The following is a 13,105-nucleotide window of genomic DNA, read 5'->3' on the forward strand; positions in this document are numbered from 1 at the left end:
AAAAATGTTAAAATTTAATATGTTTTGGATTTTTTTATTTTTTTGGAAATCATCTGGCAGAATATGTTTGTTGAAAGGAAGGGAAAAAATAGATTGACATGTCTTCATTTCCTTGTTGGTGGCGACATGGGACTTCTCTGAGCCAATACATTTACATTTACATTTAGTCATTTAGCTGACGCTTTTATCCAAAGCGACTTACAAGTTCTGTACGACAAGCCATCAGGAAGGGCACAACTCTATCAGCTGAGCAACAATGTTCATCAAAGTGTTGAGTGCTACAGTGTAGGTTAGTTTATTAGGACAAGTGCATGACAGTACGGTTAGTTAGGGTTCGATTTTTTTTTTTTTTTCTTTTTTTTAATTCAGATAATGGTTGAAGAAGTGCGTCTTTAGTTGACGGCGAAAGATTGGACGTGATTCGGCTGTCCTAACTGGGGTGGGTAGTTCATTCCACCATTGTGGGGCAAGGACTGAGAATAGGCGACTTCTCTTTGATGACCCTCCCGGAGCTTGGATAGGAGTAGGTCTGAGGCGGCCAGAAGATGCAGAGCGTAGGGGTCTTGAGGGTGTGTAGTTAGAGACCATTGACCGGAGGTAGGCGGGAGCGGTTCCCTTTGCCGCACGGTATGCTAGGTCGAGGGCCTTGAAGCGGATTCGTGCAGCAATGGGGAGCCAATAGGAGATTTGCTCCAAGTCCTCCGTCTTTCATGGGATTCTGCAGTGAGCGAAGAGCAACTCTGTGTCCCAGACAGTTTGTGTATTGTAGAGGTATGGGGAGATTATATTCACGGTGAAGATGTTTCATTTATGTTTGTGAGATGTATTAGTCGACTCAATCGTAAAAAAAAAAATGTGTTGCTCTTTTTATTTATTTTTAATTTTTTTACCTTTCAGGGCAAGACCATCTATCTCCAATTTAAATTATCCTTCTTTTTTGAATGGGAAGTGAACCTCGTTTTTTATATGGTAGCCTATTTAATTTGTTAAATCACTCTGGCTCAAAAATAACAAAGTCACATCTGCTAACCTGACTGCTGATAGAAAGATGGACATAATTATGCACAATGAGTATAATGGTGGGTGTTGCTTGGTGTTGTCAGTCGATCTCCCCAGCCTCCCAGCATGTCTTTCTTCACTGTATCATGAATGGTGGTGGCTCTGGTTGACCCCTGGTGGTTTGATTGGTTTGTGGTCCTACTGTTCCTACCCCTCTCTTCCTTTCCCTGCACTCCTATTGGCTCTCTCTCTCTCTCTGTGGCTCTCCTAACCCCGCCCCTGCTCTGCCGCCCTACAGCTTCAGCCGGCTGTTTAGCTCCTCCTCCGCCCCCAATGCCCCCCCCGCTATAAAGAAGGCGGAGCCGTCCAACGTGAAGTACAACGCCCCGTGCAGCCTCGTGAAGCGCAGCAGCACCTTCTCACAGTTCCCCACCGAGAAGTCCAAGACCTTCGACTTCCTCAACGAAGAGTCAGTAATGCAGTTTCCTTAAAGTGCTTCAGTCATCCATACTTCATTGGCAAGGAAACTATAAAAGAAGGAAGGGTCATCGCGTCAGAATACCAGCGTTCTATGCTTTGCTTGGTGCCAGGCTTTGGTGTCAGTTCTATTGAAGCCTGTAATAAGATTCAAAATATGTGAGGAAATATACATCAACCAATATGTCAAACGTTAGCTAGTTAACAATGCAACAAATTGCAGCTGAGTCTGACATCCGAGTTAATAAGCTGTTTAAATGACGAGGAGACGGCTGATCACATTCAACTCAATGTCGCCCGAACTGAAAGTGTCCACACTTCACACGCTACACAGTGACGTGATGACCCTCCCTTCTTTTATAGTTTCCTTGGCAGGACAGACATCATACCAATATTATCTTGTTCATTCTAGGAATGATATTATTGGTCCATTAGCTTGTTCATTCTAGGAATAATATTATTAGTCCATTATCTTGTTCATTCTAGGAATGATATTATTGGTCCATTAGCTTGTTCATTCTAGGAATGATATTATTGGTCCATTAGCTTGTTCATTCTAGGAATGATATTATTGGTCCATTAGCTTGTTCATTCTAGGAATGATATTATTGGTCCATTAGCTTGTTCATTCTAGTAATGATATTATTGGTCCATTAGCTTGTTCATTCTAGGAATGATATTATTAGCCCGTAGGCTTGTTCATTCTAGGAATGATATTATTAGCCCGTAGGCTTGTTCATTCTAGGAATGATATTATTAGCCCGTAGGCTTGTTCATTCTAGGAATAATAATTACTAGGGCTGCTAATTGGAACATTTTCAATATCAATGCTTTTCTGGGGTAATTAGATTAAGATAATGCTCAACTGATTTCCTCGATATTAATTACCGTAATCTCCTAGAAAACGTAAGATCCAGTTGTAATAATCAAACAATTTTAAGCTTTTCAACTACTTTCACTACCTTTTGATGCCTTGAAATCATATACTGTAAATACCAACAATTGGCACTATGCTGGTGGGCATGTCACATTGAATAGGTTGACACATTACAATATACTTATTCCCACAGACCATATATATCAGTTTTATCCATCTATGCTTACAATAATGTGCTCGTTGCCGTGTGTGTCAACACAAATGATTACATCTCGGTCTCTGTTGGCAGAATGGACCCCTGCAGCTCTCCGTCCCGCAAGGAGCAGAAGAGGGCCCAGTACAGACAGGTCAAGGCCCACATGCAGAAGGAGGATGGGCGGGTCACTGCCCACGGCTGGAGCCTGCCCTGCAAATACATGGTGAGAGATGAGAAGATGGGAAAAGACAAGATATACTTTATTGTTAAGTCAGTTCAGATACAACATCTCCACACCTTGTTTCAATGCTTTTCTCAAAGAGTAGAGCCAGAGGTGCAGTGCTCATGCCACGTGGTACCACGCCGTTCCACCACTTTTCTGAGCAGAAGCACGCACATGCAAAAAAAAATTCACAACTTTCACTCGACTCGTCGTGCCGTGCACCAAGTAATTTCTTTATATATTGAATGCTACATCCTGCTACCTTTTTCAGCTTCTCTATTTCAAGGCAATATTTACAAAAATTAAACTAAAACTAGTAATTTCCTATACAAACATGTTTCCTACTATTTATGCATAATAATCATCTGTTCTGTGTGCATGCGAGGGAACATGTATGCACGTGACGTCATTAAACACTGTCCAACCACTTGTGAAATCACCACTGCATCACTGAGTAGAACAAAGGACTCTTGTCTTCCTCACTTGCAATTAAAACAGTATTAATTGGGATTGGAACAAGGTTTTGGTCCTTTAACCCTTTTACTACCACACTACCAAATGGTTAACGCTTTCACTGTGACAATACAGAAGGTTGACCCTTTAAAGGAAAATTAAAAACGTACCTATACAGTCTAGCTTACAAATAGTTATGGCTTGGAAAAACCTGATGGATCCATGAGGCTAGGATAAGCCTTGTGGACCCAACTTTTTAGATGAAGGAACGGGTACATACGCACACAATACGCGGCCACTGATGGATCCATGGGGCTTGGATAAGTCTTATGGACCCAACTCTTTAGATGAGGGAACGGGTACATACGCACACAATACACGACCACTGATGGATCCGTAGGGCTTGGATAAGTCTTATGGACCCAACTTTTTAGATGAAGGAACGGGTACATACGCACACAATACACGACCACTGATGGATCCGTAGGGCTTGGATAAGTCTTATGGACCCAACTCTTTAGATGAGGGAACGGGTACATACGCACACAATACGCGGCCACTGATGGATCCATGGGGCTTGGATAAGTCTTATGGACCCAACTCTTTAGATGAGGGAACGGGTACATACGCACACAATACGCGGCCACTGATGGATCCATGGGGCTTGGATAAGTCCTATGGACCCAACTCTGACCACTGACCACATGAGGGAACGGGTACATACGCACACAATACGCGGCCACTGATGGATCCATGGGGCTTGGATAAGTCCTGTGGACCCAACTCTGACCACTAATAAAAACGTAACTACACTAGCGTTATAAGAGCTAACATTGCTACCTACCGTACAAGTGCATTGGTTTAGTGCATTTCCTACTTCCGGTTGCTACTGAGCGGACATGTTTGTGCGGACCTGTTCTCCCAAACTGGTAAGCAAATGACTGTTTTCATGTTTTCATTTTTACGTTATTTTCATTTTTACGTTATTATTATTATTATTATTATTATTATTATTATTATTATTATTATTATTATTATTATTATTATTATTGTTATTGTTATTGTTATTGTTATTGTTATTGTTATTGTTATTATTATTATTATTATTATTTATTTATTTTAAACATTGATCTTAACTGATCACTGTGACTTTATTGCTTTTATCGTTATATATGCCTATGTTTGTGTACAGCACTTTGAGCTACATGACATGTATGAAAGGTGCTTTATAAATACTTACTTACTTACTTACTTACTTACACGACAAAGGGTTAACCCTTTCACAACCGCACTACAGAAGGTTAACCCTTTCACTACCACACTACAGATTGTTAACCGTCTGTAGTGTGGTAGTGAAAGGGTTGAGAAGGTTAAGGACCTTCATCAGGTCATCTTAGAGACAAAGGAGAGACCATCTTAAATAGGTTGGATGACCCATGTGGACCAATGACAAATTCCCAAGAGTGAAATTTGACACATTCGACTAGTTAATTTTGTGTGTGTGCAGATGATGGATCTAGAGAGAGCTAAGAGATACAAATAAATAATAAGGGTCTCTTATTTATCTTGGTTACATCCTGACAGGTGGCTAATGGCGTTCAGACAGAGAACAAAATTAACTTGCCTGTACCTGTTTATCTGAGACCTCTGGACCAGAAGGACACTTCTATGAAGGTACACACACACACACACACACATGCACGCGCGCACGCACGCACGCACGCACGCACGCACGCACGCACGCACGCACGCACGCACGCACGCACACACACACACACACACACACACACACACACACACACACAGTGCTCTTTCAGATATATTCATATTTGCACCAATATATTCATTTTGACAAAAGCTCTGCCTCATATACAGTAGCAGCTTACCATATCATTGTCAAAACTAGTTGTAGAACTCTAATAATTAGGAATACATAACTCTCCCTCAGCTCTGGTGTGCTGCGGGCGTCAACCTATCGGGAGGGAGGACATCTGAGGGGTCGGAGGGAGCCAAGCAGAGGAAGGGCTCCCAGACCAGCCTTGACCAATTGGAGCAAGATAACAAGGTATGTGGGGAGGGCCTTGGATGAAGGGGCCAATAATTTGTATTTTTTTTTGCATAGTGGAAAGGAAGTAGTCTAGTCCTGAGATTAACCGTGCGTTCCAGACAAGTCTTGGAAATTCTATGAAAAATGCTGTGAAACGGCCTTCAAAGTCGGAATTCCAAGTAGGAAACTAGGGCATGATCTCTCAACTCCTGACTGTTCTGAAATGCAGTTATCTGACGTCATGTCAACATGGCAGCATATACTATAAACATTGTTTTAACATGTTTTAGAAAACAATTCAAGCTAGCTTCGCATCATACCAGTGTGGTAATAATATTGTGCTAAGAAACCAGCCACACAAACGCCAGGCTTTTGCACGGGTCCATGGTTCTATGAATATTTCTTTATTTCTTTATTTCAGATCCCCATTAGTCACTGCCTCAGCAGCGACTATTCTTCCTGGGGTCTGGATACAAACATATAAAAATCAAACAAGAATAATCAATAAAATAACATAAAATAAAACAAATATCAATAAAACACCAATAAAATATACAAACAAATATAAAACAATAAACAAATCAAAATCAGACATACAAACAAATATAGAACAATAACAAATATACAAACATAGAACAAATCAAATATCAATAAAACAACAAACTGAAACATCTCAGAGAAAACTAAAACTTCAGACACAGATTAGACTTAACCAAAATCAATCTCTTTCTGCATTTCTGCATTACAGTTGAATCCAACTTTACTGGTATTTGAAACTAAATATTGTGGAAGTCTATTCCAGTAGGACATTGCCATGTACATTACAGTCTTCTTTAAGGCTTCAGTTCTGGGTTTTGGCGAACTGACCCCTCAAGGCTTTTCTAGTATTTTTTTGTCTAATGCCATAGTTATGACCATCATTAGTAAGCAACAGCTGCGAAAAGAGGCCTACAGGTTTATGTAAAGTATAAATTTTTCTCATAAACAAAATCAGACTACACACTAGTCTCTCATTGACTCTCATCCATCACAGTTCCTTATGCATTTTTTCAATACATAACATATTTGACATATCTATGGTCTCTCCCTCTGTATTTCCAAGCAGGACATTGGAACACTGGGAACTTCCGACCTCCGACTTTGAATGAACCATGGCACATGGTCCAAAAAAATCTGAATTTGATTGTGAATTTTTCATAGTGAATAAGCTTCAAAACCATTTCAGTCACAGTAATGAACTAGTAGTCCATCTCCTTCCCCAAGATCGCTCGTATCAAGTTGTCTCCTCTAATGTCACAAGATCCTTTTCATCCCAGGTTATCTTTCCCCTCTGTTGGCACCAGGAGCAGGAGAAAGGGGATCAGGAGAAAGGGGAGCAGGAGAAGGAGGTGCTCCACCAGGAGGAGGTGTCCAGCAGGGTGTGGGTGTGCACCAGCACCCACTCCTCCACCAAAGTGATGGTGCTGGACGCCAGCCAGCCCTCCGACCTGCTGGACAGCTTCTACGCCTGCAACACCCACGTCCTCTGCATCGCCAGCGTGCCAGGTAGGTGGGGGTGCGTCGGGGGTGAGGTTGAATGTCTGAATTGAGTTATAATTTAATTACTTATTATAGTGTATACACTATGGAGGTGGTTTTCCCTCAAAAACATGGTTTTGGTGACACTTGATGTTCAATGGAATATAGTTATTTTTTTCTCCTTTTTCTATTTTTCTCCCATCCCAATTTTGCTGTGCCAATTCTCCCCTCCCCTGTCTTGAACGTTGCTCGCATATACCCCCCACTGGTTGGTTGTAGTGAGGATAGAAGCCTTGCATCACGTGTCCCCTCCGATACACGAGGAGGCAGCCTGTCACATCTTTTCACCTGCCAGTGCGGACTCTCATTGGCCAGGTGTAACGCGTGGGAGGCTCACACTACCCCCGCCATTTCCTGTCTCTGCTGTGCAGGCGTCCCCCAACCGACCTGTAGGAGTCGCTGTTCACAACGTCCAGATTACCACCCATCGACTTCCACCCGCTAACTCTGCCAATTGAGTTAGTATGACGGCCGGCCCAATTTGAATCCGGTGTCTCTTGCGTTGGTGATGAGCGCAATGTCCGCTGCGCCACCCAGCCGCCCAATGGAATATAGTTTATGTATTCATTACATGAAACTATTCAACCGTTAATTTGTTCATTCATATAATAGTCTCTATTATCTGTGGGACCAGTATAAAGTGTGTCTGGGGGACCGGGACCAGTATAACGTGTGTCTGGGGGACCAGTATAAAATGTGTCTGTGGGACCAGGACCAGTATAAAGTGTGTCTGGGGGACCAGTATACAATGTGTCTGTGGGACCAGGACCAGTATAAAGTGTGTCTGTCGGACCAGGACCAGTATAAAGTGTGTCTGTCGGACCAGGACCAGTATAAAGTGTGTCTGGGGGACCAGGACCAGTATAAAGTGTGTCTGGGGGACCAGGACCAGTATAAAGTGTGTCTGTGGGACCAGGACCAGTATAAAGTGTGTCTGGGGGACCAGGACCAGTATAAAGTGTGTCTGTGGGACCAGGACCAGTATAAAGTGTGTCTGGGGGACCAGTATAAAGTGTGTCTGTCGGACCAGGACCAGTATAAAGTGTGTCTGGGGGACCAGGACCAGTATAAAGTGTGTCTGGGGGACCAGGACCAGTATAAAGTGTGTCTGGGGGACCAGGACCAGTATAAAGTGTGTCTGGGGGACCAGGACCAGTATAAAGTGTGTCTGTGGGACCAGGACCAGTATAAAGTGTGTCTGGGGGACCAGGACCAGTATAAAGTGTGTCTGTGGGACCAGGACCAGTATAAAGTGTGTCTGTGGGACCAGGACCAGTATAAAGTGTGTCTGGGGGACCAGGACCAGTATAAAGTGTGTCTGGGGGACCAGGACCAGTATAAAGTGTGTCTGGGGGACCAGTATAAAGTGTGTCTGGGGGACCAGGACCAGTATAAAGTGTGTCTGGGGGACCAGTATAAAGTGTGTCTGGGGGACCAGGACCAGTATAAAGTGTGTCTGGGGGACCAGTATAAAGTGTGTCTGGGGGACCAGGACCAGTATAAAGTGTGTCTGGGGGACCAGTATAAAGTGTGTCTGGGGGACCATATTGTGAATTAGAATAATTAAGGAAACCTCACATTTGACTCCTAACACTCGTTTTTGTGTGTCTCAGGCGCGTTAGAAACGGACTATCCAGCGAGAGAGGAGGTTCCCCAGGACCCCGAGGCGAGCCAGGGCGATGCGGTCTCACTGGCGGGCAGCGTGGCCAGTGTTGGTTCCGCGGGCAGCGACGGCACCATGGCAACGGAAGGGACTACGGCCGTCCCTCAGACGGCCAACTTGGGGGTCGGCGACCAACCGGCCGAGCAGAGTGCTTTCTCTGGCTCAGGTAAATAGTTACCCCACGTTTGGCAAACAATAATGATGATCAGCCAACGTGATTGCTGTCTATATATTTGGGCATCCCGAATATGCAAGGAAAGTGCATTCGTCATTTCCTGAAATGTAAACGACTTGGAGAAACCATCGTTCTATTGCTTTTTGCTATCGCTAGAAGCCGTTTACATCACATGAAATGACACGTTCACTTGATGTATTACGCATCGCCATGCTTTTCACATGTACTTTCCCCTCCCGCATCCCACAACCACACAGTGGAGCTGTCCAGAGAGAGCAGCCCGGCGGAGGACGGCGTCCCCACGGCAGAGGAGGCTACCGAGGCCACCGAGGCGGACGCTGGCGCGGGTGAGGAGGGAGAGGAGGGCCAGGGCGCGGATCAGAGCCGGCCGGGGATCTACACGGAGCACGTCTTCACTGACCCGCTAGGGGTGGGACCCACCGCCTCGACTCCCGCAGACGCACAGAGGTGAGGACCCGGGGATTCTGTTCTGACCCGGAGCTACTGAGATCCGACCGCCGGGGAGCGAATTGTACATTTTCAGGAGGAGATTTGAGGTGTGCGGCAGTAACACTGCCTTGTCTCTGTCCACTGTTTTGATTCACTGTAGAAGGAGAAGGCAGGAACTCGACTCACTGCTTGGAACAATGAATCGTTCAGACCACAGTTGTCCAATATGGGCTTGTGTTACAGGGATGAACAATATATCAAAGTCATATATCGCATTATGGAAGAACACAATGGGCCTCATGCATGAAGCGATATAAGAACAGATTTTGTTCTTAATTAGCATTTCCTCTTACTTTGTTCTTACCTGGGATTCAGCAAAGTTTTCTTATTGTTGCTTTTTTCTCAGGCAAGAACAAATTATAAGAGTGGTCGAGAGCACTCTTACCGAAATAAGAAATTCGTACCCAGATGAGAAACATTTAAAAAAGCCTACCATTCATAATAATAATAATAATACATACGATTTATATAGCGCTTTTCCTAATTATCAAAGACACTTTACAAAACAAACAATATAATACAATACAGTTTTAGTAGATAAAATAAAAAAATATATATAAAATGGTGAGAGAGGAAGGAGTTCATGGGTTGAAAGCAAACCATTGGTCAATTGCCCCCAAATACAGTACCCCCAAATACGACTTTATAAACCCATGCAGAACTTTTCAATAATAATAATAATTATTATAACTTATTGCGTGCGTTCTGCTTCTGAAATGGATTATATATTGCTGTTAGAACAGTTAGATGCTGGCTGCCCAGGCCGTACGCATATAACGCATATTTACAACCTCTCCTCTCCTCTCCTCTCCTCTCCTCTCCTCTCTTCTCTTCTCTGTATAGATGTAGCAGTACTGTCTGTATGTATGTCATATATGTTATGATGAATTGAAAATGGGGGACCCTGATGTAAACCAGACGAAAGTCTTTCTCTGGTCTGCATCCCCTTAACAATTGTGTGTATCGAGCTGTACTGTATTGTACCCATTCTGCAATCTGTTAATACAATTGTCAATCAATCAATCAAAACTCTGCTCCACACCTAAAGTTCTGGAGCGCACTCGGAGTTTTAGCGACGGACATTTTAGAGAGAGATGACGGGTGACAGATCCGGTATTTCCGAACCTATAGCTTCGGAAATACCGGATCTGTCACCTGTCATCTCTCTCTGAAAGGAGAGAGCATTATGGATCAGCAGCATTATATATATCAGTATACTGCGCGTTGCGATTGGTTCTTGACAAGCGCGCAGCCAGTCGTTCAGTATTGACAAAGCCTACTTTGCTGGAACGATTTATTTCGCACTATACAGTACGTATACGTATAAGTACAAGTATAAGTCTTTATTTGTCATCAGATTAACACACACACACACATGCGATGAGCGACCCACAGGAACACACACACATGTACTGAGTCGCAAGTCGTGAGACGTGTGTGTGTGTGTCATTTTGAGATCGCAAAGCGCTTCCTGTTGAATATATCAGACAGGGATCAGATGGCGAAACTCGGCTGTTTTATACCCGCCTCATTCGCCTTATAAGGAGATGGTGCGCGAACACGCTTTTGAGTTTAAGAATGAGTGGGATTCAGCATGCAAATCTCCTGGGTACGCACAGATTTCGATGTTAAGAACGGCTTGATGAATGTGGCGGTGGCTTTTCTTATTGTTCTCTTAACAGACAGGTAAGCAAGAATATAAGACAAATAATAAGAGTATTGTTGTATGAGGCCCAATGTTTATATCACAGAGGTTGTAACATGAACATGTATCCATTCATAAACACATTGGATAAGTGAGATCAAGTGAAAGATATAATGTCATAGGATTATCATAGTACAGCATGTAGAGGTCTTTTCACAATATAAAGATGTAGTATGGCTACTGAACGGCTTTTAAACGACATGGGAATGAGATCTAGATTTAAAATGAATATGACAGCTTTGTGTCATGGATACTTTATTATTCAGCTCTATAGTATAATAACAGTTGTGTCTTGAATACTTTACTATTCAGCTCTATAGTATAATAACAGTTTATTATTCAGCTCTATAGTATAATAACAGTTTATTATTCAGCTCTATAGTATAATAACAGTTTATTATTCAGCTCTATAGTATAATAACAGTTTATTATTCAGCTCTATAGTATAATAACAGTTATATTTCGTATTTGCATCGCGTCCCGCTCTGAGCCTTACGAGATACTCTGTGATACATATTGTATCTCCCACGAATAAAAAACACATGCACCCCACCTGTATGGGGCCCCGCCCCTAATGGTGGCCACCACCCATATAACCATGACTCTGGTCATGAAACACCCTTCCTCTGTTTTCGTCCCAGCGTATTGGATGCGTGCACCATACGAGTCTAGCGGAATAAAAAGATTAAGGAAGATTAATAATGTTGGAAGCTTACCGGAGGTTGCTGGCCCCTGGCATCTTCGATGCATGTTTTCGGCGACACGACGGGCCTGTGTTGATGTTCCTCGTTTGATGACTGCACATCGAGGTTCAGCTGTACAAGGCTGGCTGTCGGGCCAGCTTGTACTCAGGTAGGCCCTGTGTCTTCAGGCATGGGTATTAGTGTTAGTAATGCTGGTTTGTTTTGTTAACACAACCATGTTGTGTGTTGGCGCCGGGGGCAGGATGGTTTGGTGAACGTTCTCTGCAGGGAACGGTTTCCAAGCTGTCTTGGGCGTGCTGCTAAAACATCTGAAGCTATGCTACATGCTATCGCTACTGCCGCATGCTATTACTACTGCTAATTGCTATGCTGTTTTAATGTCTCCGCCGTGAGATGTTGTCACTCTCCCGCCTCTTGCCCGGTTCATCAATGAAGGTCAGTCGGTAGCTGTTGTGGGGTTTTTGAGTTCTATTTACCTTTTTCGGGTAAATGGGTTGACAACGGGGTAGGTCGTGGCTAGGTTCCTAGCCAGGTATTTTACCTTGTGTTCCGGCGGGGTTTGTTGAACGGTGTTCCCATCTGGGTTGGCGTCGGGTAGTGGGGCTATGGGTCCAGCCGACATGATAAACATGTTGCGTGTCTGTGCACAGGCAATTGTTGTCTTGGGTCCCACATTGCCTGGCGTTAGGCTGCAGTAGTATAAGGGCAGGGCCGCCTGGGAGAAATGTGAGGCCCTGTGCGTTTTTAGACGCGAGGCCCCCCATCTCCTGGGGCGGCCCTGTGTAGGGGGCTATTGTTTCGTTTTGTCACTCTGCTATGAGAAGGTCTGTCTTGCTACAGCTTTCTCTCCTCTCAAACCATTCATACTGACGGTCAATCGGTATATGAATGAATGAATGAATGACTTTATTTGACAATATAAAAAATAAACATGTGACAGAAGAGCACAGTCGGGATATACTGCCAAGGATGAAACACAAAAAAGCTCAGAGCTTATTTCCATTGTGGTCCTTGTAGGGGGGTGGGGGAATGTGATGCTTAACACATGCATCATACAAAACGTGACATCACAACACATCACATATACCATTTAACATTTATATACATACAGACTCATACAACATGCAAGGGTGCCTTAAGCTAAGTGTCTAGGTATAGTCCCTTTTGAGCCATGTCTTCAGGCTGGACTTGAATCTAACGGCACTGTCTATGGTTTTCAGTTCACTGGGCAGACTATTCCAAAAGACAGCTGCTGAATATAAAAATGACTCCTTCCCCATACAGCTCCTGAATCTGACTGGCACAAAGTCAGTTGAGCTGCGCCTTGTTTGGTAAGCATGGGTGTCTCTGATTCGGTTGAAGTAATCGTTAAAGTACACTGGCACTACCCCATGCACTATTCTGTGAACTAGGCACATCCCTATCTGGTTTACTCTGTCTTCCACCTTAAGCCATCTCATGACCTCAAAGTGAGATGGGTCAAGGTGGGTTCGAGCAG

General features: G+C 43.7%; 1 protein-coding gene across 7 annotated transcripts in view; it reads left to right on the plus strand.

Annotated features, from left to right (window-relative positions):
• The window catches only part of spag9a (sperm associated antigen 9a), an 84,555-nt gene that overhangs the window by 46,726 nt on the left and 24,724 nt on the right, over positions 1 to 13,105 (plus strand). For all 7 annotated transcript variants that reach the window (XM_084329853.1, XM_084329854.1, XM_084329856.1 and 4 more), the window contains 7 exons: positions 1,298 to 1,468; positions 2,643 to 2,772; positions 4,810 to 4,899; positions 5,174 to 5,290; positions 6,616 to 6,817; positions 8,464 to 8,679; positions 8,946 to 9,156. In XM_084329853.1, the coding sequence (XP_084185979.1) occupies positions 1,298 to 1,468; positions 2,643 to 2,772; positions 4,810 to 4,899; positions 5,174 to 5,290; positions 6,616 to 6,817; positions 8,464 to 8,679; positions 8,946 to 9,156 (1,137 nt within the window). The remainder of the gene's footprint in view (positions 1 to 1,297; positions 1,469 to 2,642; positions 2,773 to 4,809; positions 4,900 to 5,173; positions 5,291 to 6,615; positions 6,818 to 8,463; positions 8,680 to 8,945; positions 9,157 to 13,105) is intronic.

Source organism: Notolepis coatsorum, assembly GCF_963971535.1.
Source record: "Notolepis coatsorum genome assembly, chromosome: 14".
Classification (NCBI taxonomy): domain Eukaryota; kingdom Metazoa; phylum Chordata; class Actinopteri; order Aulopiformes; family Paralepididae; genus Notolepis; species Notolepis coatsorum.